The 27,811-nt window shown below is 41.4% G+C and overlaps 1 protein-coding gene and 1 long non-coding RNA gene across 4 annotated transcripts in view; one reads left to right on the forward strand and one right to left on the reverse strand.

Moving 5' to 3' along the window:
* RAB20 (RAB20, member RAS oncogene family) overlaps positions 1-4,234 on the reverse strand; it is a 36,754-nt gene extending 32,520 nt beyond the window's left edge. For both annotated transcript variants that reach the window (XR_008967045.1, XM_057390095.1), the window contains exon 1: positions 3,890-4,234. Coding sequence is in view for 1 of the 2 variants with exons in the window: in XM_057390095.1 (XP_057246078.1) it covers positions 3,890-4,061 (172 nt within the window). In the remaining variant the exon portion in view is untranslated. The remainder of the gene's footprint in view (positions 1-3,889) is intronic.
* A 110-nt stretch (positions 4,235-4,344) lies between these two features.
* On the forward strand, positions 4,345-22,605 carry LOC130589016 (uncharacterized). Of its 2 annotated transcripts, none has more exons than XR_008967047.1 (3): positions 4,345-4,685; positions 19,117-19,177; positions 22,520-22,605. It is a non-coding gene; the product is annotated as an uncharacterized LOC130589016 (long non-coding RNA). The 2 variants fall into 2 exon arrangements; XR_008967046.1 differs by having other exon boundaries at positions 4,345-4,646.
* The last annotated feature ends 5,206 nt before the right edge of the window (positions 22,606-27,811 follow it).

Below are 27,811 nucleotides of genomic sequence, written 5' to 3' on the forward strand. Positions count from 1 at the left end.
AGCAGTCACACTAGGTCAGACACAGGACTSTCTATCCAAGCAATGGAGAAACAGCCAAAAGCAGATGGCTAGGAAAAGAGGAGTTTTGAAACATGGCAAGCATATGATACTTCTCCCAAGAATTCCTACATCTGTGGCTCATTTGTTTCCTTGAGTTGAATGCAACTTCCAAATAACTTCTCTCATAATCATCAAATTGGAAAACAGGAAACGTTGAACTATTTGCCATGAGGATTTGCATAAAAAACAGTCAAGTCTGACAACTTCTGCACACCAATTTTACATGGCTTGTGGATAAGAAYCTAAAAGATTTCGACTAGACTAAGCACCTGACTTTTCAGCTGATAAGATAAGGAGGGGTGTGAATGTACAGCTAAGAGAAGAGTTCTCCTTAGAATAACTGATTTACACTTCAAACCTAACTTGGTAGAACAGGTCAGGTGTRCACACTGTGGTTTAATGAGTGATAACAACACAGAAATGCACATTTTAAGCACTGTGGTAAGCAATTATAATTCTTCCAAGGAAAACAAGATTTGTCTAAATATCAGGAAGTAATGCAAAATCAATAGAATGATAGTGAAAACGACACRCATTTTAAATAATTCAGAAAATCAGCAATTAAACTTGTTTAGTACTAGTATCCATGCATACTTAATTTTTGATCGATCATCACTACTACAGATATTCTCATCAATCACTGAAGTCTAATTGTGCACAAACATCACTTTGTGATCTCATCAATCACTGAAGTCTAATTGTGCACAAACATTACAGGAATGAAGCTTCAGTGTATTAATTCTTAAGTTGTTACAGCCAAATGCCTAACCAATACTAGAAAAAACACATAACCATACAATCAGAACAGCAAGCAAAATACAGGGGACTTCTACAGAGGTAACAGTCCCCAAAACAATGCCAATGTGCAACAACAAAAATAAACATACATTCACATACTAAATAAAACATGAATGGAGAATATTTTTAAAAATCTATGTATTCCAGCTTACCTTAYTTAATTATGCATTGAACTAGTACAGTAGTTACTACCATGCACCCCCTAATTTTTCTAGGTCAAATCTTCCATATTTCTACATCATACATTGTATAAAGTTCTACTGAGGCATTAAAACAGACATTCTGAGCTGGCACTCAGTATTCAGTTAGGTGGGATGGGTGCAAACTTTGATCCATGTTTTTGTCATTGTYGTGCTAAAGAATTTTAAATCTCCTGGATGACTGTTTCTTGCTGGATTTCTCTATACATCTATACATCCATAATTAATGAAAACAATGCATCTATACATGACAATCCTAAAACTTTTTCACAAGAATTCAGTAGTTAGCAACATCAGGTTAATAAACAGACAAAAAAGCTAAATTTTAAACTCCTCCTTACTACACATTCCAAGCTTACTTGGTACCCACCTAGAAGAGATAAGACAATGGGACTACAGAAAGATAAGAGGTGCAGGCCAGTGTCTCCAGACACATTGAGGCCAGCAAAAGCAGAAGGTCCACACAAAAAAACAAAAAAAAACCAAAAAAAAAACAATAATAAATAACAGCAACTTTTGAATTCCCTTGTGACTTAACACCAGAGTTACAGTGTCAACTAGGTCCCTTACTTCTTCACCAGGACAGCAGAAAGCACATATGAGCCCTGGAAGCTTCTGTTTCTGCCAAGATTAATGAGAGCTGTTAATAAACAAAAGCCCACAGACCCCAAGAGTCTAGCCCAGTTTTGGCAACTTCCATGATTCTTGAAGAGCACCAGTGAACAGGGAGACAGTGCAAGAGTCCTTGCCTACCTCTGAAACACMAGGGAGGAGACAGCTGGGCTCAGTGCTAACTCCAACAACAGAGAAGAATGAGGAAGATGTATTATGCCGCCCCGTTACAATACTGCAACACTTTTCAACTGTTGCTCTACAGCTTCAACAGTTCTGCTCCTGAAGYCCTGCCAAGCCTTGAGGAGCAGCAGGAACTTGTACTGCAGTGCTGTGCATTGGCAGTGGCCCTGCTGCAGGGGGAAGAGGGAATTGTGGCCACTGGGAAAGCGCTTGTTGAGCTCTGAGCACTTGCATTGTCCAGGGACAGGTATCACCTGAGTGCTTCTTCTGGCATGTGGAGAATCCACCTCTGGAGCTCTCCAGAGCCCACATACAACTGTAACCTGATTCCTCAATTAACACAGAATAAAATACTGTAATAAGAATAACTGACTGGAAAAAGGGGTTCTAAAACCACTAGCCAAGCCTTGGAGGGACTTATTATGTATAATAAAAAATATAGAAGGGTGTAATAGAAATTACCAAGGAACAATCTCACCATAACAGATAGTTTTTCTATTAAATAAAGCCCAGTGCTAATCACCCACAGAGGTCTGGCTTACTAGAAACAAGCAGCAACTGCCCATGAGAGACTCCACACAGTAACACACATCAATCCCAAAATTAAAGTAGATTAAAAAAAAAAAAAACCCAGCAGAGAACATAGAAAGTATATTTAAAACAGAGCTACTCCAAGAGAGCTTTCATGATAGCAATAGATTACTAAAGGCCAGAAGCACCTCCTCTCTGCGCTTCCCGAAAGTGTTTCTGTGTAACTCTTTGGCAGTTTCATTTCTCCCCTTCCTTCTTCTCAATTCCTGACACAGGAAAAGCCATTTTGGACGACATTGTGACATGAAGTGACACAGCAWATGAACTTCCCTCCCAAATTTCATCAAAAGGAAACTGGAATATTGCATGATGCTGCAGCTCCACATGTTTCACGTGGACATATAATCTGAATTCTTCATGTCGCCACTAATCAATTTTTTTACAGGGAAACATGAAAACCAAAAAAAATTTAACACGATCATTTTTCCAAAGAATAACTTAAAGGCAAGGGTGTCTGTTGACTTCATTTTGCAGGACATTCTGGTCCTTTACATGACAGAGAGGAGTTTCCTGACTTAATAACCGAGAGCAAGACACTCATATAACTTAGACCTCAGCCACCTTCTCCGGTCTGTGCTCTCCTCCTCCAAACCACAACCCASGCTCACTCCTGCATCCCGGAGATGCTTCCTGCCATAAGACTGGGTCAGACAGCCCCTTTGTGCTGTCCCAGACAGAACCTGCCGGCAGGCCCTGCTCTCTGTGCGCCGATTCCTCTCCGCTGCGGGGAAGGGAACGCCACGTCTGAGCGGCTGGCAAGCGACACAGCGTCTGGCAGTCCGAGTGTGACACCAGCTCATGTCAAACTCAGCAGCACACAACGAGAAGAGATGGACAGTACCTGTAACCTCTCTAATTCCTGCCTGAACTTGCAATCAGTAGCAATCTACTCGGGTAAAAGAAAGCAAACAGGCACCGCAATCTTTCCTACACATCCACATATCGCCAAGCAATTCCAAAAATACCGTGGAYGAGCAGTTGTAAGGTCCCTCACGGCTCGTAAAAAATCGTGTTTCTTTTCAGACTTTGTCCTGCCACCAAACCCTGTGCTTCAGGCACTGACTGTAGGGCAGTCCCGAAACAAGGCGATAAGCTGCGGGGCAGGGCTCCCGGCGCCGGCCTGCCCCGCCGGGACACCGCGGAGTCACCTCTGCATCTCCCGCCCGCTGGACGGAAAGGCGACGCTGTCCCGAGCGAGGGCAGCTCACCGCAATCYTTCCCATCAGCTCGTGCATTAGGGCCGAGCCAAAACTGTGGAGAAGAAAGCCCGAGACATTTCAAAGCGTGGAAGGTGGCGGGGGCAGCGCCGCTCTCTCCGGACCCGGAGGAGAGGGACAGGCCGGCAGCAAGCACCCCGCGAGTTTCGGGGAGCCCCGTTCCGCCGGGAGCCCGCGGGCCGGGCCCCATCCCCTCCGTGCCGCCTCCCGTGCCGGGGTCGCGCTCACCCGCGGTRTCCCAGATGGAGATGTTGTACGGCCCCCACTGCTTCAGGTAGAAGGCGCCGCCGACGGTGCTGACCGTCTCCTGGAAGCGCCKCTCCATGTAGCGGTGCAGCAAGGAGGTTTTGCCCACGTTCATGTCCCCCAGCAGCACCACCTTCCCGTCCGGCTTCTTCATCGCGGCTCCGCTGGGTTCCCCGCCGGCGGCCGCTCCCGCCCCCTTCCCCGGCCMGGCCCGSYCCGCTCCGCCCGGCGGGGCCCCGGAAGCGGCGGGACGAGGGCCCAGAGCCGCCTCCACCGGCAGCGCAAACTTCGGGGGCTCCGCGGGAGCCGCCGCGATCCGGCCCCGGCTCCGGCTGCTCCTCCTCCCCCGCCCCCGKCCCGGCCCCGCTCCCGCCCCGCCAGGGGGAGGAGACGCGGGCGGGGAAGCGGCGGGAGCTCGGCGGATCGKCCGCCCCGGCCCTGTCCCGGAGGAGCCGGGTGAAGTGTCCCGGCCGCCCCCGGGCAGGGTGGCCGCTGAGCGGCTGCCGAGAAGCCGGTACCCGCGGSGGTGGCGGGGCCGAGCTCGGCCGCGATGAGCCTTCAGGGATGGTCGCGCCCTTCCCGCTGGACAGACACCATCCCCGCAGCCCTCCTGGAGCCCAAGGGAGAGCCCGCTCGTCCCGCTTCCTTCCTGAGGTGTACATGGAGGGGCAGAAACTTGCTCCGAAATTAAGATGTCTCACAGAGCTGTGGCAGCTGCCAGGCAAACACCTTTACCCTGGTGAGAGGGAGGTATCGAGCATTATTCTCCAAGGGCCAGGTCTGCTCARTTTCACAGTCAGTTGCTCAGCTGCTGTAATTCAGATTAATTCCATTATAGGTGACAGAATTGCAATCATTGAAATTACCCAGAGATTTAGCCTATCATTTTTGTGTCAGTCCTCCTTGTGCCAAAGAAATCTGGAAAAAATTATATAAATATGCTATAAATTTGGGGCAAAGAAAGGGATAATGTGTAGACCAACTGGGGGAGGGTGGGAGAGAGGAACAACTATTACAGTATTCTGAAGCAGATGTTARTTTCCTGTCTCTCCCCACAGGAAAGTGTTCAGATAGAAGCACTTTTCTTAAAGAGTGAACACGCATCCTCATTCTTGCATGTCTCATTTTGAAAATGCTAGAATTTATTTAGCCAGTCTAGGCTTCGTATTTATGAGATGCTTTGATTTTGCCTWCCTGCTAAAAAGGATTAGCTGTGTGACAGTGTGGGTTTTTAARGCCATGCCTACTTGCCTTTTCTTTTTCTGCTTTTACTGACCAGATTTGTGGTTTTGCAGCTGCRCCCAGTGATATGTAATTTCAGTTCAGAATCACATACACTCCAGATATTAAAGTACTGGAGATAACCGAAGAGAGGAGTATGTTAAGTGGCTAGGTAAAAAAAGTCTTACAAATTACTTCAAAATATTAATATGGGATGTGATTCAGGGCTGTGTGCAGTACTATTTAAGGGGGGAATTATTGCACTTSGATAATTGTGCAGCATTATTTTTCTGTGGCATATGCAGCCTTTGCCTCAGATGCCCATTTTCTGCCTGGATAACCAACTCACTGTCATGGTTGGGAAAAATATACTCATTGAATCAAAGTGCTTCTCTTTGCATGCTGCAAAGCAAGTAGGTTTCTTCTGGTGCTTGGTATAAAAGTGTAAAAAGAACAAAAATTCTCTTTATATGGAGACTGCTTGCAAATTCCCATRTGCAATATGTTACACCTTTTTGATGTGGTAGATGCCATTTCAGAAAGAGAAAAGAAGAGTTTTGTATCAAAGAGTTTAGACCATAAGGATCTTGCACCTGTAAAAAAATCCTCACCTTATGAATCGTTTTATTGCCCACAGAATAACAAAACACCTAAAAATTTAAACACAGTTATTGATTTGCAGCAGTGTTTTGCTACCAAATCCTAGCAGTTAAAGCACTTAAAGCAATTATTTATGAATTTTACCAAAATTCTGCTGCACTTGAATTATTTTCAAGTACTAGTGAAATGTAGGTCTTTCTGGTGTTCAGAACAAATATCAATAGTTTCTTCTAAAAGTAAGCAGAAAAGTTAGGGCAGGAAACAGTCTCAATAATAGGGTGTAAATGGAACTGGGATTTTAGGCTTTGTTAATAACATGCACTATAGAAAGAGAAGCTTGCTCCCTTCACAGATGTTATCCACAGTTTCTTGAAACACACACCTACATCCCCATGTATTTGAACTGGTGTATTTCCAGCTAGCAGCAGTCAGACAGACAGAGGACTCTCCCGGAAGTGTCACCAGCCAAATTTCACTGATGGCAATGTATTTCTTTTGTATGTTAAAAGTGGCCTAGGTTAATGAGGCGCCAAATTCATCTGGTGCAGTACTGGTTTGGACCTGGTGCCACAGCTAACAGCTCTCACTCAGCCAGGGGTGTTCATTATCCTACTAGTATGCTTATCCCATTCATTGCTTCCTTGAAGCGTCATCTCTGTTTCACAGCAATCTATTCCTAATAATCAGGTGCAATGGGATCAGAGGGTACTGCATGTTGTTTCAGATCCTTGGGAGAATCTAGGACAGTGGTGAGGTGAACAGGTTCAAGGTATGTAGAAGGACTCCTGAGGTAAGCCCTTAAAAATTCAGATTGTGAAGTCCTCAGCAGTCTAAGCTCCCACTGACCTCAGGAAAATATGCTCACTAGGAAGAGCACAGTGTGTTTTGTTATTACTGCCGACATCTTCTTGGATGAATGCACGCCGAACTGCAGCATACAATTTAAGTCACCTCTTGTTAAAGTCAAATAGTTCATGATAGTCTGTAATGCAATATAAATAATAACAGAGCATATGTGAAAATATTTGGGAAAACATTAGGAGCCTGTAATTTGCTCTCTAGCACTCAGATGTATTGGTCTGTTGCGAGATGATTTCCACAAATCACAGTCATCTGTGGCAAGAGGTCTCCACAGTATTTAGTATAGGCACAAAGAATGTCAAATTGCTTGATGGGAAAGAATATTGAATGCTTTACTCTCTARGTACTGCATGTATGTGGACTACATACATTGTCTGGTGATTATTTTCCGTTTTAGAGCATTTGAGGGCACCTTTAATTACAATAATATTGTTCATTAGCCTTCCTGACAGCATGGCAACGTGCTCGCCGTGGTTGGTCTCTTTTCTTTCATTTGGTTCTGAGATTCAGACACTTGGATTAGGATACAGAGTGGGACAACCCATTTAAGTTTCCTACCGACTTCTGTGCTAGGGAAAGACCCTCCCAAGAATAAGAATGTTAGCCTTGTACACAAGCCAAAAGCCTGAGCCAATAATGACTGTAATGACGTCAGGGTAACTCAACCTTTTTAGTCTCCCGCAGTATGAAAGCTGCTTAATATTGCAGAGGAAAATTAGAGCCTGTTTGTTTCCTTGTCTCCCTTCCCTAGGTATTTATATACATTGTCCTGCCTATGGTCCTCATTTGGTCTTCAGGCTAACAATATTTTGTAAGTTCACACAAGGTGAAATGTTTGTCACAGAACAGGGTTGTTTTTTTGCTGAGCTGATCTTATTTTGGAGGCAAATTGAGCAAGTAGTTCAAAGGACATGTCGTGTCAGCTACAAACTGCTGCCCCCAGCGTGTCACAGGTGTGCTGTGGGCTTGGTGTTCAGCCCCTCAAYCTGCCTCTTTTTTGTCCTCTGGCAGTGTCTCTGTGTTTTGGCATGTTGAATCTCCATGACCAGATGTGTGCTTTCTGGAGATACCACAGGGAACCTCAATGGGATTGCTTGATAAAGGTGATACAAACTCATCCTGCTTGTARAACATGGAAGAATCCGTAACTTAGAGCCCCATATCTCAGTTATCTACTGAATCCTAGGCAAGCCTTTACAAACCAAAGAGAAGGACAATGAGGGAGGTTTACTCCTTGTCCTTAATACGTGCTGGCACACAARCGCTTTGTTGCATCTCTTCTTGAAGCATGAGGTCACTGCAGAAGCTATAAACAGGTACCATTTGGTGAACCACAGCAATTTCGGGTTTTGTTTCTKCTTATTGCCTTCCTTTATGACTTCTTTCTTCTAAATGAGCAAATGAGTATGCATGCTCATTAAACAGAAATATTTACCCTCATTATCTTCCAGACAGCTGTAACCAGAGTCACTCCAAGGTGCTTTCTTTCCGGCTACAAAGTCTGAAATATGTAGACARAGCAGTGGCCATGYGATGAGTAGTTGTGYAGCCTGAAAAAACTAYTCATCACATGGCCACTGCTCTGTCTACGTATTTATTCTAATGTATATTGGGTTCTTCCACTTCACCCCACAGTTCAGTCCACAATCTAGATGCCATAATCAAGGGAAATTACCTGTACTGTAAGAGTTAGTCTGCTTTCTCCACGGTTGCAGTTCCATGTCTTTCTCCCTCTCCTTTTTCCAGAGTTTTCCTTAGGCTGTCACTGGCTTCAGCTTGACCATTCGCTAGGACAATTGAGCTTGATGAGCTGATGAAAAACTAGCTAGCAGTGACAGTGAGTAGTTCTCTGCTGGTTTTGTTGTGGGCACAGAGCAGGCTGGTGAGGCAGCCCATATTTGGAGCCACTGTGCTTCAGATGCCCATATCTTCAGTTGAGCAGCCCTGGCTGCTCACAGACCTTTATTTTCCCTTAACAAGTGTCGCTGCTCTACCTCCTCTTAAAACCTTTCAGGTTTTGGAGCACTTCAGTTGTAGGACTGCTTACTTTCACCAGGATTGAAAAAGTGTTTCACTGTTTAACTTCTGCCTGGTCAGTGTCTGAATCACTGAATTACAGTGAGATGATAAACCAKCCAGGTTAAGACATCCTTATCACAGAAAAGCCTAACCTGTGTGATTCCAATTTGCCTRTGTTAAAGGCATCAAGCAGCAGGTCTCAGATGGAAACCACAAAGCAATCTGAGCTATAGATATGGCCACTGAGTGGGCAAAAGTAAACTCTTCCTGATGCACAGGTGCTAGAGATGAAAATAGAGCTCAGGAGAAACTCCCCACCCAAGTCTTCCATAGGAAGTKAGTTTAGTCTTTGTTGTTGGCACTGTGTGGAGGGAGCAGCCCTGCTGTGCCCATGCCACCAGACAGATCGATTCTCTCCTTGCTAGTACCTCCTGCTCACCAAAATCATAKGAGCCCTCCTGCATTTTGTACTGATCTAGACAGACTGATGAGTTTTCCTATATGAAGGAATCAGTTGCTCTGGTTTTTCTAGACTTTCTGATATAAAAGAAAACTTTTTTTTTCCCTGAATTTCAGGGAGCTTACTGTGGATATACTCTCCAAATGACACAGAAATATAGAACTGGAGATTCAACCAAAAAGTAAGCAGTTGTGATTCAAAGTGATCACAATGCCAGAAGTTCTGATAAATGCAAAAAATAAAAGTTTTGCATAGATAGCACTTGCTTTAACGGCAGCATTTTAAGATCTARTCAGACTCCAACAGCATATGAGAATCCAAGAGTGTCCTGCTGTCATGTTCCTGAAGTTTAATTGGGCACTGTGTGTGGATGTGTACAGATGTACACATGTGCTTACAAGAAGTTAGAGAATTCTAGCCTAAAAAAATGTATTAAGTTTTCACTCTTCTTGGCATAATGAAGGAGATAGGGTAAGTTAGCTGGTAGTAAGACAAAATTTGCTTTAGTTCTTATAAACTCATTAAGATTCTTGTCCATGATAAGCAGACCCATGTTTCTAGGAGACATCCTATGGACTGCAGCAGCCCGCAATGGGAATGTGAGTGCAGATTTGGCAGAATCAGAAGGCATGATCCTAGTGGCCAATAATGACACAGGAGTCAGAACAAATGCAACTTGTGGCCTTTAAATGTGAAGTTATTTTCACAACACATTTGTGACAGTTGAAAGAATTATTTTTTTTATTTGCAAGTTCAATACTGTCATCRTATGAATTGTTAAAAATGCAACATAAACAGAAGAACAGACATGTGTTTTTAGTTGAACCCACTCATCACTAATGACATGCATGCATATCAAGTATATTTTGCATATTTTACCTTGACTTTAAAACATCTCTCTAGGCTGTAGCTGTAGCTATTCCCTATGAATAAATTTGTGAGGTGCCAAGCATGCCATCATTTTTTCTGGTCATGAAGAACAGGCCACTGAAGAAYGTCACAGACAAATTTGCCTCAGGGCAAAATCACATTGTCCTAGTTCCAGACAGGACACAGTAGCCAGGAAAGATCATGGCTAGGGCCTGGAGGTTATTCTATACCACCTCACATCATTTCCTGGGGACAGGAGATAGGATCCCTTCCAGGTGTCAAAGCATGGCCATGTGGCAGGGTATTGTCAGGGGCTTCCATATGGTGAGCACTTTYGTGCCAATCATTTGCCTCTTGGACACTTTATTATTAATATTGTTGCTGTYACTGCTCAGTTTTTTATTTCATTACTSTTTCCAGTRGTTGTTCTTATCTGAACCTACAATCTTTACCTTTTGAGCCTCCAGTTCTCCTCTCCATCTCGCTGCAGAGGAAGGGAGAGGAAGGGGAGTGAGCACATGGTACGTGGTTTGGAGTGTTTTGTTGGGAGCACTGAATTAGGCAATACCATTCCTAAACCACGACACACATCCAGTCAGGAGTTACACTTTGTCCTGCCTCTAGCCCTGTTTCTACACTTTTATTTCACCTCTTGGCTGGACAAGGTGTCGCAATCCCTTTTTCTTCTTTTKTTTCCTGAACTCCTCCCCACCCATACTGGCAGATGTAGAGAGAAGTGGGATTTCTCCTTCTGGTGCATGTTAAAGGTTAAAAAATAATTGATTGAATTTGGCAAAAAAAAAGAACAGCCATCCTTTTTTTATCCCCTTAAAGAAGGACAAAATTATGACCTTCAAAGTGTAAACTGGTAACTTAAATGAAATTTATCGCAATGATTTCTCCTAAAAGTGTTGCACCCCTTCATGGGCTCTTGTTTCATCTGGCCACATCTGGCCCTTTGATGAGAGATGCCCCAGCTATTTGTGGGTAATAGAGCTATTTAGAAAGGAAATATTAATGCAATTAGAAGGATAAAGATAGTAATGAATTACTTGCATGTGTGAAGATGTGACTTCACTTAGTAAGTAAGAAGTAAGTAAGAATGATCAAACTGGAATTTAGAATATACAAATGCAATTTATACTAGCATGTTTTTTTGAGAGTAATACTGGAAATTCTTGCCAAGTTTGTACCTTTCGAATGAGAAACATACTGCATAAAATGTTCCAGTTCTCTTCTTGTCCTGGTTTAGAATTAGAAAAAAAGGAAGTTATGATTATTTTCTTAGTAAAAGTTGCTTCTGTAAAAGAAAATCTAATCTCCTAGAACATGAAAGAGGACTTCCTAGCTGGTTTCTAAATTGTATAGAAAGACAAAAACTCCCAGAATATTTCAGATTTTTGTTGCTAGCTAGTTAGTTGCACTTTCACTGTTTGAGACATTATATCTAGACATTAAAGMCTACTAAAAATGTGCTAAGGTTTACTAAAATAGTTTCAAACACAGCATGAGGGCAACCTCATTACATTTGAAACATTGCCATACTATAATATCCTGTAGAAAGTTTGCATAAAAATGGTGCAATCAGAATTTCCAACTTTTTCTGTTTCTTTAACCATATATTTATGATGAAAATGAAGTGTACAACTCCCCAGCACATTGCTTCACATCACAGTGTTTCTGARAATTAATTTCTGTGTCATTCTTTTGAGTGCATTTTCAATTTCACCATTCAAAAATTTGCTGCTGATTGATCTTAGGACGCTGKTTTTTAATAACCTTTCTTTTTTAATAACCAAGTTTTTAATCATTACTCACCTTGGGTAGTCCTCCAGGTATCTTACTGAGATCAGTGGAACTATTCATAGCCAAGGTATAAATAAGTACAATGTGATTTGACCTTCAGTCATCTAAAAAAAAAATATTCTCCCATCTAATTACATTGAGAAAATCCTGCTGTAAATTCAAGAGCAAAAATACTTTAAATTGCCTCTGACAAACAGCGTCTAGTGCTTGCAGCTGAAATCTAAACTTTTTTCTCCTGCTATAATTGTTATTCTGTATGTAGTTCTGTTACTCAAAAATTTGATCCAACTGATGTTTGCTGAAGCAGTATATTTTTTGGCACTTAYGAGTTGCTAGGAATTGTGTGCTACTGTTTTGACATATTTCCAGACTGTAGAAGCTACTGTGTTTCYTGAGGCCTGGGAAGTCACCTAGAAATGAAATCGGCTGCTGAGGATTCCCTTTACAAAAGCAAGTTGCTGACGTAATTGATTTAGTACCTCTTGGACTGACTTCAGCTCTGAAAATATTTAAAAGTCTGCTTGCTTGCTTGCTTTCCAATTGAAGTGCCATGTGGGAGGTAAATATAATTGTGGTTTGGCTTTCTTTGGCTATTAAGTTGTCAGTATTAATTAGTATTGTCATGATGTTTCCATCTTCAGASCATTGAAGAAATGTAGCACCGCATTCTGTGCTCATTTACTCCTAAGCCAACCTCACAAAAACATTRTTTGAATTGCTTGTGGGAGCAGATCAGTTTTGTGTTTGGCCTGATATGTCCCTGATTGGTTCCAGAGCTTTGGTTATAAGGTATTTTAACCCTTCTCCACACCCAGGGCAAGAAACTCTTAATCAAGAGAGAAAACTTGGGACTATGAAGGATGAAAGAAGAAGGAAAATACTCAAAGAAAAGGTTTCTATTATGAGATTTTTTTTTCCACTGAATGTAAATTATATGAATCCTTTTMACACACTGAGAAAACAACTACTGTAAGATAGAGAAAATGGCAGAAATTATTAATGCTATGTGATATTTAATCTAAATCTCTAATTTAAACAGAAGTGCTGARTGAAACCCATTCCAGATATAATATAATCTAATTCAAACACCTGCTTCTGTGAAAGCTGGTCTGTTTAAGGAGTGAAAACAACAGAGTAAAGGAAAAAATTAGATCATATTGGGGTTGTTAACATAAGATTGTTATTATTGGAGTAAGCTTGTTCCTATTTAATTTAAATAAAGAAGCTTGTAATTCTCTAAAACTCAGATGAGATTACCATAAAATAACATAGCAACACTATTATTCAGAAATCAGAAAAAGGAGTAAGGTGATAATTGATTTAATACAGACAAATGGCACTGAATGGAAAAAGTACTTGAAATTAAATGGTGAAACAGAAGGAGTGTTGTCCAAGGGAGAAGGGAGAGGCTACAAAATATTTTTTTTAAAGCTTCATTATGAAGTATATGCATGGAAAACAGAATCGAAGAGGGTAAAATAAAGAGAAATAGGAATATGCAGTCTGGTTATAAGACATCAGCAACACTAGAAAAAAAAAATCCATTTTCAGTGAAATGGCAACTACAGACTTGATCCTATGGCATATTATGGATGCTGAAGTATTTTCTTGGCTCTTGCGAATACTATCAACTGTTACAAGCATACCTAAATGAAACCTACACTAAAGTTCTTCAGTGAAGGATAGACTTAAGTTTAAATTCTRTTATGAGCTTTTGATTAGGGTTATAAATTAGCTAACTTCTGGACACACTGATAGTGGATACTAACAAAAAAGAAACACTTGAGTASAGAAGGAGCAATTGCAATGAACACTTGTTAACAGTGTTCTTCAGAGTGAGTAGCAAAAAATCCACACATTTCAGTGAGCTTCAGGTCACAGCCTGTGTTTTGATGCATAAGGCACACAAGTTCACAATGTGCTTATACTCATTGCAAGTACATCTTGTGATCATGAAAGAGAAAAGATCTGTAAAAAAACCTTTGCATGAAGGCACAAGAGCTGAAAGAACTTGAAACTGAAGGACTTYTTAAAATTGAAGAATTTAGGCAATTCAGGAATTGGAAGTGGAGTTTCTTCTCCAGATAAAACATTTACCTCCTTGTCTCTGTCTTCAAAGTGCCAATATAAAGGATGAAAATCTAGCAGGAAATTACCAATAAAGAGAAAAGCCATTACAGTGTTGTGGTTTAAAATGGGAGGAAGTAATTGTTTCTTCTCAGTGCATGATTACATTGCAGATCTCCTTGCCTTGTGAAGATCAAAAGTTAAAAAGAAAAAAAAAAATATTAGACTAATTAAAATAAAAAAATCCCAAAGCCGCTAATTCTGAGCAGCTTTTACCTGGAAAGAGCTCCTRTACACTTGCTCGGTTTCTCTCTTGAGCCCTCATCACTTCTGTGAACAGAATGGTTTTATGACACAGCCCCCAAAGTGCCGAAGTTACATTTAATCATAAACTGAAACTTGGGTCAGCTTGTCTTAAAACATTAACTTAACAGTTGTGGCATTTCAGGAGATAAAAATGATGGCTCATTTGTCCCTTCTATGGGACTGAGAATTTGAGGTGCAGTCAGRGTAGGAGATGACTGCAGAAAAGGGCTGCAAAGGTCTCCCAGATTCTGGCTGCCACATGCTCTAATATAAATGTACTAGACCCACATGACTCACATGAAGGCTAACAACTGTTCAAGGTTTTATTTTCAAGCTGTAGGTGCTCTCTTGCTTCTTGATTACCAGCTGGAAGGATCATAAAACATTGACATGATTCAGGTAGCTGGAAAAAAAATGAAGTAATGAGGATTTCAGAAGTAGTATCATCTCTACTGGATTTGAGGAAAGAAATACAGAGATAGTAGTTAGAGATTTTAGAATGGAAAGCTTTTTGCRAAATCTGAATAAATTGATCAAAAGTTAGGTGAGGGTAGATGTTTGATCTTAAACTATCTGATTAGCAGTGGTAAATTATGATTCTGGTCCTTGTAGCTTYCTCCTGTCTGGTCTTCTCTTTCTGAGAGATTTTTCTGATCAGCTTTTATTGTCTCCCTAGCAAGATAGGTGACTACTTGTGCCCCATTTGTTTCATGCAAAAAATGAAATCAAATCACAAGAGGCTACAGAAATAAGTGGTTCATATTTTCACCCTGCTAAGATAAACATTAACTCAGATGTTTTCAGGAGGTCTGGCCCAGAATTTATCAGATACTTGAAATAAACTGTTAACTATTAACCAGCAGATGGAGAGTGGTTTGGTCACATTCTGAAACGAGTCATTGCTGAAGAATTAAATGAATCATGACCTTGACAAACTCACTTGCTGATGGGAGAAAAAAAAAATCAGCCTCTTCTGAGAGCAGGAGATCAGCATTTACTGTTTGTGCATATTAATAGCATTGACATAACATGATAACAAATGCAGAAGTAGACGTAACTTCACCAGGATCAGTGGGGCTAATGACTTGCACCCTCTAGTTTTGACATCATTTATCTGTATTAGCAGAGTTGTATTCTAACCTTCTTTACAGTCCACATTTTACAGAAAACATTGAGGCATTGAGGTGCTAGAGTGTGTCCAGAGAAGGRCAATGAAGCTGGTGAAGAATCTAGAGAGCAAGTCACATGAAGAACAACAATTTAAYGTGGTGCTTAGTCTCATATTACAATATGTGGGAATTCTCCAAGTTTGTGTTGTTGTGCCGGGAAACATGAACTACTGCAATAACAACAGGATGTTCAGAATGCGACTGCATTATGGTACATGAGGGCATCTCTCTGTTATCGAGTCTGGACACTTAACAATTTGTGCCCTGATTTTATAGCTGAAGCACCATTCCTGTCCTTTTGCTGTCCTTTTTATTTTTTTTTTCTATGTAAAAGAAAATTTGCTGTTCTGACAGGAGGGAGCGGGTGCAGTCTCAGACTCATGCCTTTGTCTGGACAAGTAGGAAAATCACGACTGCAGGCATCTATACAAGTACATGTGCCCCGACACTATTGGCACAGCCAAAAACTGGAGGAATTACTTCTGAAACATGCTTTTGCAAAAGAAAAAGAAATTATTGCCATTTCTCTCAGCTGCATTTTTTTACAAAGTCTCCCCTGTATGTCATATTAATGTTGACCTTACAAAGTCGGATAAAACATACTGGATGCCATGTGAATGCTGAGGATACGCGTGGTCCTGGGGAGCTGAGACAGGTCCCAGCTGCGGATGGCCAGGGTTGATCTTTCTGAAAACCAGAATCCCTGACTGCTCGCTAAAGTCGCAGCTGAGGGAAATGTGGGTGCCATGGCCCACGGAGGAAGGGGGACCTCTATAGGCACAGGGGTCAAAGCACACGCTTCCCATGGAAATTAAGTCACAGAAACCGTATCTGATGTAAAACTTGTTTACAGTGTTTTAAGTTGCCCCCCATCACACCCAAGTAGTCTGTTGCAATGCTGCAGGTTGCGGGGCTCCCATCACTGCTGTCAGCCCCTCATGGACCTGCAGAGTCTCTGTGTGGCTTTGCCAGCCCCAATTCGTGGGGAAGAGACAAGTTCTAATAAATACTGGCACATCGCTGTTATTATTATTGCTGTTTCCCAGCAGCTAATAAATGAATCACTGCAAAGAGTCGAGGAAAGTCCCTTAGCTCTGAAGCCCCAGGAGATTTGCTGTCTTTTAACTATTTCTTCACTACTCTTTGCTCTCTAACTGCTTAACCTGAAAGCTCAAATACATAACAGTAGTGTGAGTGTAATAAGAAAGATTTTATTCAGTGCTGAATTCACRATCTTCCGTTCTGAAGAAGCTGGCAGATGACGATCAGCCCCAGCAGCTGCCTTTCCATCAGTCTCGCTCCAGGAGAGGGAGACCATGAGCTGCCCAGAGTCTGTGAGCGGGGCTGCAGCTCCTGCAGCTGCTCCGAGGGTTTCACTGGTGCAGGCACTGCTGCTCTCGGCGATGCTGAGATGTGGACTAGGGGGGCAGGGGCTGCTCACACCCCTGATGTGCCAGTGGAGGACCACAGAACTCTTCATCCCCCTCTCTCTAATTAAGCAGCATCTTGAAACTGCATGGTATTGTGGCAAGCAAGGATCAGCATTTATTCTGTTTGGATATAATTCTGCTACCACCATGTAGGGAGTGTTAATAGTTTGTATGGGAATAAAATGTTATGTTTTTAGTTATTTTGAAAAAAAGAAGATTGAAATGTAGAATTGATAATGCACATAGCTTACAATTATAAACATTACTAATACTGTAGCTTTTGCAAACCTACCAATCCTATGCTGTTGAGTAGAAAGTGACAGCCTCACTGACCAATGTATGTTTGACACAAATGTATGCACTGGTTGCTAAAGTGGATAAAAGAAGCTCGTCCCACAATAAAGTCCTTCTTTCTTTCTTTCTGTTTTTTCACCCACTTTTTATGTATTTTGTATCTATTCTTTTATGACGGCTGTCTAACCAACAGCGACACCACCACTCTGAATATGAATGATTCTACCTACCAATTACACTGAAAACTTATCACAGCGAGAAATACTTGACAAACATGAATGATTCAAACAGCAGAGATTACCTAGGTTGTCCACACTCTGGAAAATCTTTGCTGATAAACTCTGTGAAGGTATTATGGAGATGGAGATTGAGATGGAGAGTCTCTTCCCCTGAATAGCCAAAGCCTAAGTCCAAAAGTAATTTGTATTGCAGTCACACTGCACTGAGATGCTGACATCCTTGGGATATTGCTGTTCAGGTTCTCTGTCACCACTGGAGTAGTGTCCTGAGCCCAGAAAATAAATGGTTTCGGGACCACAACTGAAATTAAAGAGATAAAAGATGGTATTATATTTTTAGGCCATTGATAAAATGGTCAATTGATGCCTTCTTTTGTAGAATAATCTGGTTCCACTAGTCAGAAAAGTACCATTAAGTCAACAATACAAATGAGCTGCCTGGTAGAAATTTCTCGCCATGTTTTCTGAACCAGAAGAAGCATTGGCAGAGGGCAAGAATCAGCTGATGATAAGGGATTAGTCACAAACCCAACAGCCATGCAGTGTGTGCAAGCGTCCAGAGCCTGTGGCCATAGCCCTGTGGTTGTCATGACAGCCCAGAGGCTGCTGCTGCCTGGGGATTCACCAGCCACTGCGAGACCCCTCTTCACACTCTGGAAATGGATGCCACGGGAAGAGTGCTGAGTACAAGGTCTCTTAGCTTTCCCATGCAAACAGCCAGCTCCATGTTTCCAGTGCTGAAATAAGAGGAGTTTCCTCCATCAGTCATTTTTTTCTGTCCTGCTTTTACAGTAAATACTCTGTCATATAATACTCTTCCCAATGATGCTTTATATAAAGAAGCAATAGAAATATCATTGTATTCAGAAAATGTTCACATGTGCAGTCAGATGCTGTTAAGATCATACTCACTTTCTAAAAACATATTTGCTGTCTGTTTCTGATGAGCATAGAGACTGACAGCATTCCTTAAGACATGAAAGCAAATAACCTCCTTTAAAGTGCATGTTATTATCCTTCCACTCTCATAATCATGCTGGCTCAGCATATCCCTCTGCTCCCTCCTATGCATGCATATACCTTGCTGAAGCCTGTTTTGAACAAAACCTGTCCTGCTGTTTCCTGCTAGATAATTTTCAGGCTGTGTGTTACCAGCTGACAGTGCTGTGGGTGCTGCTGCTGTGTATTTTTTGCTCCTGTGCTTACACACGTGTAGAAACTCTGCTGTCCCTCAGCAGCAGCAGGTGACAGTCTCGGTGCGGTGGCTCTGTGTGCAGGCTGCCAGGGCTGCCCATTCTGGGACAGTCTAGAAAACAGACACAGACCTCTGTCAGTCCTTCTTCTCCAGYCTGCCCTTTTCTCCTGGTGCTGGTGAACCCCAGGAGAGCAGCATCAGCTCTGCACACCTAATGCCAACAAAGAGCCCCTTTGTGTGGAGGAAGTTTTCTCTGCTGGCCGTCTCCAAGATGTGCTGAAGCCCTTTTCTGGTKCCTGAGTTGTGCACAGTGGCCAGAGCAGAATGAAAACCTTGGAGGCTCCAGAGCGGTGTCCTAGCAGATGGATACTGCCTTGGTCACAAGAATCAAGAGGCTTTCACCTTGAGTGAGTGGCAAAACCTGATGGTGTTTCTGTGGCTTTGAGAGAAGAATTTACCCTTATATTCAGCCCGTGGGACTGAGGGGGTGTACTGGATTAGGCTGTCAGGACTGAAGGTTGTCAAGTCAGCTTCCAGTTACTTTGTCAGCCGTCAAACAACATTTTTCACCTCAGTATCCCCCACTTCCAAAATCATTATTTCTATTTCTACACTGTGTTGGTTTATCTATAGTAACAAAATGTCTATTCATTGTCTCCTCACATATCTCAGGAATCATCTTCTGACTGGATTAAGCACTCTGGTAGTGTGAAAAAATACAGCCACTCATATGGTAAGAAAGTATAAAACCCCCTCTGATTTTGTTGTAATCTAAATATCCTAGTGTCCAAGGTGTCCCAGTCTGGGTAGACACCTTGAATAGCAAAGGTTGCAGTAAAGAAAAGAAAGAGCAGCTGTGGGTCAAAATCAAACTGAGGATTTCCATTGATGCAAATTGTGGTGCTGAGATCTTGGGGTTATTTTGGGTTTCCTCCCCCATTTTTAAATAAGTCTTCAGTGGTTGCTCATGGTGAATAAGAATCTCTCCATGGCTATTAAGAGCTCTGAGGAGCAGCTGCTGCCAGCCCTGGGCACAGAAGCAGCGCTGACACAGACAGTCAGAAACACTTTTGCAATAGGTGAACCACCTTGTTTTCAATTTATCATAAGTGATGCCCTTATGTCAGTGCGATAGTTAAAAAGAATAACCTCTTTTACTTCTGCTGCCTTGAAATGCAGACCACAGCCAAAATCAGAAAATTGCACAGAGAAAGCAGATTCTTGGTCAGGCACAGTGTAGTGTTGCAACCCATTAGAAATAAGGCAGTGAAGCAAAAAGCTGGAAGTTGCTGCATTTTCAAGGAGCCAGTGTCTAAAAACACCTGCAGTATTGTAAATGTTGATAGAACCCAAACAGTTCCAAAGCAACAGCTCTTGCACACCAATAGAAATTACTAGACAGGTCTTCTGAAGTTAAATAACTTTTATATGGAGCACTTTGAAGCCTGTAGGCTTATATTGATATGAGAATAAAAGCCACATTGAAGAAATTAAATTTTGCCCGACCTTTTTTTGTAAAAAAGAAAAAAAAAATCTACTTTTGTCCATATTGAAAAGGGATGATTAAACTTTTTCAGCATGCAGGCAGGCTGAATTTTATCAGTGGTATAAATATTACCACAAAAATATTGCATTGGTTTCAATTTCATTTACCAATTAAATGCACACACTCCAGTCACAAAAATATAGAACATTGAGAGTAACAGGTTTTACTTGGGTACTTAAAATGAGATTAATACATCAAATGTTCTTGGTAGAGCCAATAAGATGTTTGTTGTCTTCAATTACTAGTTGTGGTTTTTTTACATGTGAAAGTGCATCMCATAAGGCCAAGCCTGTAGATGTCAGGGTGGTATTCTGTAATAGTTTCTGGCTGATTATTCATTTCTAGGTTTACTCACTTCTTGGACCAATACTATGTTCATTGTAAAGCAAAAATTATGAGCTTCAAAGTTATTTCATTTAAAACCATAGAACAAAATTCAGAGAAAGAGAAAATGCATATGTGTGTGTTTTCTCTAACACAAGGGAGTTCTCATCCAGGGTAGATACTGCCTTTTTTATATAGCTGTGAGAGGGGCTATAAAAGTAAGGATTGCCCTGTGTAAAGCATGTACATTAATCAAACCCCATGCAACCTGAGCCATGGAAAGAGTAAGAGGAGCAGGGTAAAATACGTTGTATTTCATACTGATCAAAATAAATTGTTCCATGTCTGTTCAGCTAAATCACATGTGCTAGCTTCTGAAGGCAAAATGAAGTAATGATACTGTAATGAACATATTTAATTTATTTTTCTTTTTTCTTGTAATCTCCAGTATTTGAAATGGTTTGTTAAATCCCCCAAAGCTACACACATAATAAACTTTTGATAGCTGAGGTTACAGACTTGTTCATGCGATGGAGCCAGGGTTCCAGAATGTCTCTATTAATTTTCTCAGGAGCAGCACACTGCAGTCTTTCCTGCTCTGCTGAACACTCTTAATTTTGATTCATTCGGTTGGCATTTTTACCTGGAGGTATTACAAAAAAAAAAAAAAAAAAAAAAAAGGATGTTGCAAAGTCTTCAATAGCTCGTTGGGAATATGCCATCCTGGCCAAAACCTTAGGAGTGACTTTATTCATATTTCTTCACTATATCCATCCCTTGGTTTATGCCTACAATAAAGAGAATAACAAATTCTGTAATCTTCAGCAGTTTATTTGACAATCTAAGAGGCACTGGATGCACACTAATGACTGTGATATTTCACAAATTTTATTTGTATGCATTTCTCAGGCATTAATGGATGTGTCAGTGATGCTGACCRTGGCTCTGGAGCACATTACTTGGTTAGCCACTGCTCCCGCAGCTACAGAAACAATTCTTGTCCAAAAAGCCTCCATGTTCCAAAGGCTGAAGGACAAGAATGTGTGAAAAGAACAGGTAAGATTAAGACCGTGTCTTCAGCAGGACTCAAATGAGGTTAAGAAAGTATCAGACTGAGTTACAGCCTTTTTTCTCATCCTTGTAAGCAAGGAAATGCTTCTACCAGAAACTGGTCCCACTGAGACCTTCTTCATGCAATATCAGTAGCCAGCTGGGAAACAAAGGGCAGGTAAATGAAACTGGCTCCACAGGTGGTGGTGACATTACCAGTGACAGACCCTGTGGCTTCTGTTGTGTGACACCTTTGTGGTGCCACAAAGCACAGAAGGCAGCAAAAAGCCAGCCTTTATAATTTCCACAGGGTAATTTCCACAGGGCAATTTTCACAGGGCAGGACTTCCTCCACTCACCCCACTGCTCCAAAATTGAGATACTGTGTTGTCCCCGTTTCCCTTGTCAAACATGCTTCTTCTTCGCCAAACCATTTTAGGAATGTGTTCTGGAAAATCCAAAGCATTTCTTCCACACTACCTCAGCTTTCCAAGGAATGAACAAGAGATTATTTTTCTTAGCTACCTCAATTGCATCCGGATGCTTCCTAGAAAGTGTAAAAAAAAGCATCTGTGTCCCCAGCCGACCTCGGAGGACACCTGGTCAGTGCAACTGTTGGGGCATTAGGGTTTCTATTTTGCCACTGGCCAAATGTTCAAGACAACATGCTTGTGATGGCACGCTCACGGCTTTTTGCCAGGCTCTAATATATTGAGAGGTATAAAGCATGAGCAACTGTGACCAGCTGCACTCTCATCCTACTCTGTGGACCAAAAAATGCAAAACTTCAAACCTAGCAAATGGATATATTCCAGGGATTTGGATGAAGAAATGGAATCCTTCTTTAACTCCATGAGACACCTGAATAAATACTGTAGGAAGGTTTTGCAGCATAGCTGAGTGGAATGAAGTTTGATGAAAGTAAGTGTTAAACTCTAAATAATTTTTTAGCTCTGTAATAGCTTGCTAATTATTCAAAAGTTATACACACTTTTCATAATWATTGGCAAATTCTGTTTTTAACTCTGATGATAGCAAATTTTACATGAAGCAAATTTTACTCAAGCAAATTTTACATGAAGTATTTACTTGCACAATCAAATTTAATCTCATTTGAAACTGATTTTATCATCCTTTGCTTCCTTTCTCTTGCAGGTTTTGATTAATGATAGAACAGCTCCTGCAACCCTGTGGTTTTCAAGTTTCTTTTACGGCCTGTTGTGTGGAAGATCAGCCAGTAAATTATTTGCCCTCTTTTCTTTCTCCCTTTATTAATTTGCTGCCAAAAAAGAGAAAACCTCACATAAAAAGACACAAAATTAGTTAGAATTTATCTTAGTGAAAGCTGGTAGTTTGCTCTTAAATTGTAAGCCTCTCAGCATTTTGTCATTCTCAATGAGTTTGTTAATTATTATTCTGGTTGGTACTTGGTTGGTATTTCTTTGGAATTTCTCTAGCATGATATCAGTGTAAGCAATATTTCTGTTCTTCAGGACAATGGAAAATAAAATATAACTTAACCTGTACTCCTAGGGCTAGAGTTAGAGTCAGGGTTAGGGTTTCATCTCAGTGTGGCATAATAAATGAGAGATGAACACTTGTAGATATTTATTATCAAGTCAGCTGTTCCACTCTTCATCGCTTCTGGAGGAGAGCCATGGAGTCCAGATGGTCACTGTAAATGTCTGTGATCCCAGGTCCTTCTGTTTCTTATTCTTATCACAGCTGTGATAGAGCCATCATAGTTGTGTTCCACTTCTGCCACCTGTGAAGAGGGATGGCCAGGTTCCATAAACATTGAAATATTGCCACCAATSCACAGCCATCCGCAGCAGTCAGAGCTAGCACCCCAGGCTCTCTTTAAGTATAATGGAAGGAAAACAGAGAAATCGCCTCTCATACTTGCTTAACTTTTCAAAGGCACTCATTTTAGGATGACACATATCAACTTTGATGGTACATTTTCCTGTTCATTGGTTATAAAAAGAGTCTATAATGTAATCTAAGGCTAAATACTTTTCCTTCAAACACTTAATTTAAAACTAACTGGTTCTATCCTTCCCTTTCAAAGACAACGCACACCAAGAGGATTTAAATACGCTCACATGAAAATACACCCTAGCCTTTTCACAACTGGTGGCATAAGCTCAAATCTGATTCTATCTGCAATAAAAGATGGAAATTGATGTGCCCATATTTTCTCCCATTTGTGTAGAAGAGACCTGAAAAAGTTACTACAGGTGCAAAAACAAATTTCAAATCTATCCACACACACCCAGAAGTGTACCAGTGTAATCAAGCACATACTTTARGTATTCCAGTTCAGAGTTTAGAAGTTGGTTTGCTGTCCTGACCTATGAACTGCAATAGAGCAGCCAAAAGAAGAAATTTTGTTCTCCCTGTCAAAGGGAAGGAGCAGGCACCTGCTGAAATGCTTACAGCCTAAATCCTCTCGTATCTTGACAAAGTAAGCAAAAAGCATTATTTCTGCAGCAATGATACCTACAGGTTCTGTGCAAGACCCCAAACCCTGGACTCTCATAACACCATGTACCCATCACAGTAAGCTCCCCTCACCCTCACTCAAGGGAGATAACTTCAACATGTGTGGRGGCATTCATGAGGCACCATCTGCAGCCAATAATAATGACCAACATGACCAAGTGTTGTGGCAGCAAACAGAACTAGAGGAATTTGGAATGAGGTCATGCTGTTGGCAATATATACGCCCAGCTGCCTGGGAATGCATGTCCTAAGAGAACTTCTGTTCCCAAATTTGTGTCTGCAAGCTTGAGACTGAGTACATCAAGACCTCCCCATCCCACCCTGGAAATCAGTTTGCCCTTGACATTATACAGGTTTGTATGGAGATTAGACAGGTGTGTATATTTAGCAGGTCCTGCCCTGAGTAAATGCCTCACATGAAATGGCAAGAGGCAATGAAATACATCCCCTCTTACTTTTGTGCTGATGGTGAATAAAATTCCCATCTCCCCATTTACTCCTTTAAAGTAAAGCATAGTTTTAGCAAACTGTATGGACAAATTCACACTTGTGTAGAACGACATGTGTGTGTTGTGTGTTGAAAAGAAAGCATTCTCAGCATTAGAAAGCCAACATCTACATATGTACATATTCAATATTTGCAACCCACCTTGTGGTACTCTGCTGAAAGCTGCCAGCAGCATGAGAAACATTCTGAGTGCAGGAGGCTACAGCCCCAGGAAAATTTCTCCTTCTGGAGGCTTACCCAGCTACATTCAGGGACCCAGAYGCTCTTCAAATTTCTTCATTGCAATGGATTATATCGCTGGTGTTTTAATTAATCTCTCAGACACTCTTCCTAGACACAAGCTTTACCTGTTTCTTCATTAAAGAAATCAGACCTCACAGTTCAGGTGCCACAGAACCAGACCCTTCATCATTATGGATTCTTTAGCATCCACTTGCCCGTAGCTCTAACCTTGTGAACAAATTGGGTGTTTCCTTGTCTTATTCTGCCACCTGTGGCTAGGGAGACAAAGAGTGGCACAGACTTTCAGGCACTCCAAAACCCATTTATTTTTTTGTTTTAAATAAAGGAAAGATTGGGAGAACTGTGCAAAAGCTGAAAAACAAGTGTCATCCTTCCAATTCAATCTTTTATTTTCAGATGGTGTGGCACACATTCAAGGATGGATACAGAAGGGATGAGGAGATGCTCTATGATGAATAAAGGCATCAAATCAGTTCACAAACACAAAAACTGGATCATTTTCAAAAAAGTCAGGTGCACACTGAGTGGAAGCTGTTCCAAGTCTCATGCTCATACAGCAGCCAGCAGATGTTGTACATCCACGTCTGAGCAGCCAGCTGTCTTCTCATCAGTATTAAGTGTTCAGTTGACATTAAAGGAACAGACAATTAAATCTGAGAACTCAGAAAYACAAACAGTTTTTCTGAAGCTTGCTATGTCTACAAATTTTTGTGCATGTTCCTTTTTTTCTTAAACAAAGGTATTAACATTTTAAAAATTGGAAGAATCATGAGAAGAGCAGCCACAGACACCTAAACAGCTTAATAATAATATGTAAATGTTCTTTGGCAATAAATGCAAGAAAAGCATGAAAACATAATAAAATTTCAAAAGGTTAGTATAAAAATACAGGAAAGAGACAGAAATGGCTGCTAAAGACCTTTGAATACAGTCCTATTAACATCYTTCCCATTCTGGGTTTTGTGACTTGTTTTGTAAAGATACAGATTCACAGACTGAGTCTGACAGCTCAAAAAATGACATCACTCTTACATAACAARTAGAGAGAACGTTTATTTGTTATAATGTGTCATAGATCAAATAACATCAGGATTCAGACATCCACTCTGACTCCACCCTGGCTTGGGTGGAAAAGACAATTGTTAGTGCTGTTTTTCCTCCCTGGAACTCTTTTCCACACAAGACTTAGATACCTGAGAAAGGAGTGGGTAGTGATGTCCTCTGACAGGTCCCCTGACGTGGACCATCAGKGATTATTAATACAGGATTTTCCCTCTAGTGCACCTGAACCATGGGTTTGATATCAAGGTCAAGAAAAAAATGAAGCCCTACATTAAAGGGTTTACAATATATTTGGAAGTGTAAGTACACACTTATTTTAAAGAAATTAAATTAACCACTCTCTCAAGTTATTCACCCTGAACTGAAGCAGTAGATCGACTTTTAGTTTATTAGACTAACTCTTAAATGACAGGACTTAAAAGAATGGCACCCTAAAATCCAGCATTGACAGCTACCGTTGTTGTGGAGAAACATTCCTGTGGCATGCTGCAACGGGACAGTGAGAGTCTTTCACAGCTACATTTTTTGCCCAGAGCAGATGAAAGCGTTGTGGGTTAAGGGTTGGCCTTTTGTTTCCTCTCTTGGGGAATTTTTCTTTCCCATTTTGTTGCTGGGATTGCCAGGTCATCCTTTTGATGACACTGATTGCCAGGTCATCCTTTTGATGGCAGGGTGATTAGTAAAGACAATAGGACCTACACCCCACCCAAACGACCTTGTTAAGTACTGGGAGGGGGTGTGTGTGGGTGTGGTGGTGGCGGGTAACTATATATACTGCCCTGCTTGGCTCAGAGGGAGGTTGGCCTGCTACCTGTGGAGCAGAGCTCGACTGCTCTTTGGTTCCTGTTTTTCTGCACTGTGATCTTCTGCCCCGGTGCCTTGCCTGGGACCCCCGAGATTCGTGCTGCGGAGGTTAGAGGAGCACTGAGATCGGCATATCCGCTGTGAGTTTGCAGAGGAACTTTTTCTCTGTCCATCTCTGCCGGTTTTGTGCCCGTCCTTGGGCACTGGGAGATCTGAACCAGCCGGGACCTRCRCCACAGCGCTCCTGCAGTCACYGGGGAATCAGGTGAGTATCTCYGTGTGAGGCTGTCATTGGGTTTGTGGCTAGGCTGGTTGTTGCTATTGTTGTTATTACTTATTTCACTTAATTATACATATTAGTAAAAACTGTTATTCCCTTTTTCCCATATTCTTGCCTGAAAGCCCGTGATTTTTCAAAGCTATAATTATTCGGCGGGAAGGGAGGTCATATCCACCACTCCAAGGGGGGTCCCTGCCTTTATTGGCAAAACACCTGTCTTTCAACCCAAGACAGGAAGTAACAGCCTTTAGTTGCAAACAGAAGCCTAACAACAGCAAGAAAGGGCAAGAGCATGTAAAAACAGTGGCACCGACAAAGCTTATGATGCTTTCAAGGCAGATGTAGCACAAACACCTTGTGAAGGGGATGTGCAATGAGTGGAGAGGGACCAAGTACCTTCTCATGAAGTGCAAGTCAGTTACCTATATATTCTCCTATATTAGATGGTTATATGTATTCTTAATACACTCTGTTAAATATTTGTGTGTCCACACATCTTACATTGAACAGTATGAACACACTGTATTTCCAGAAATGTTCTATACTCATGTTCTACTGTAAAAATCCATTAGTAGCTGAATTCTTGTAATCTTTGTGCAATATACAAAAATGATTTGTAACCTTTTAAGTGAACTCTACTAACAAAGAGCTAAAAATAAGTTCTGCTAATGTAATTGTGGGTGTGTTTGTGCTTTTTCTGCTCTTTTTTTAACCTTTTAAGTTGGGTAGAGGGTAAGATAAAAGAGAAATACATGATGAACATGTCCTTTTTCTTGTAAACAAGTGAGCTATAGATATTAGTGCTGGAGATAAAAAATTAATTTTAGCCTTCCCTGTATATTCCATACATTGTCCCTATGTATGCAATGCCAATGTCATCCTGCCATGCCTTAGCAATCGATAGGGTTTAGTGCAGAGATATCCAACCACTTTTACAAAGAGCCCTGAGTCCTGCAGCTCCTGTCCATAGCCCCACAGATGAGACCATGTCCATGGTAGCAAGGTGGCCAGGCAGAGAAACTGTGAACGGACAAGGCTCTTTGGC

Source organism: Malurus melanocephalus, unplaced genomic scaffold (assembly GCF_030028575.1).
Source record: "Malurus melanocephalus ecotype Western Australia unplaced genomic scaffold, MMel_1.1 scaffold_1, whole genome shotgun sequence".
In the NCBI taxonomy this organism is placed as follows: Eukaryota; Metazoa; Chordata; class Aves; order Passeriformes; family Maluridae; genus Malurus; species Malurus melanocephalus.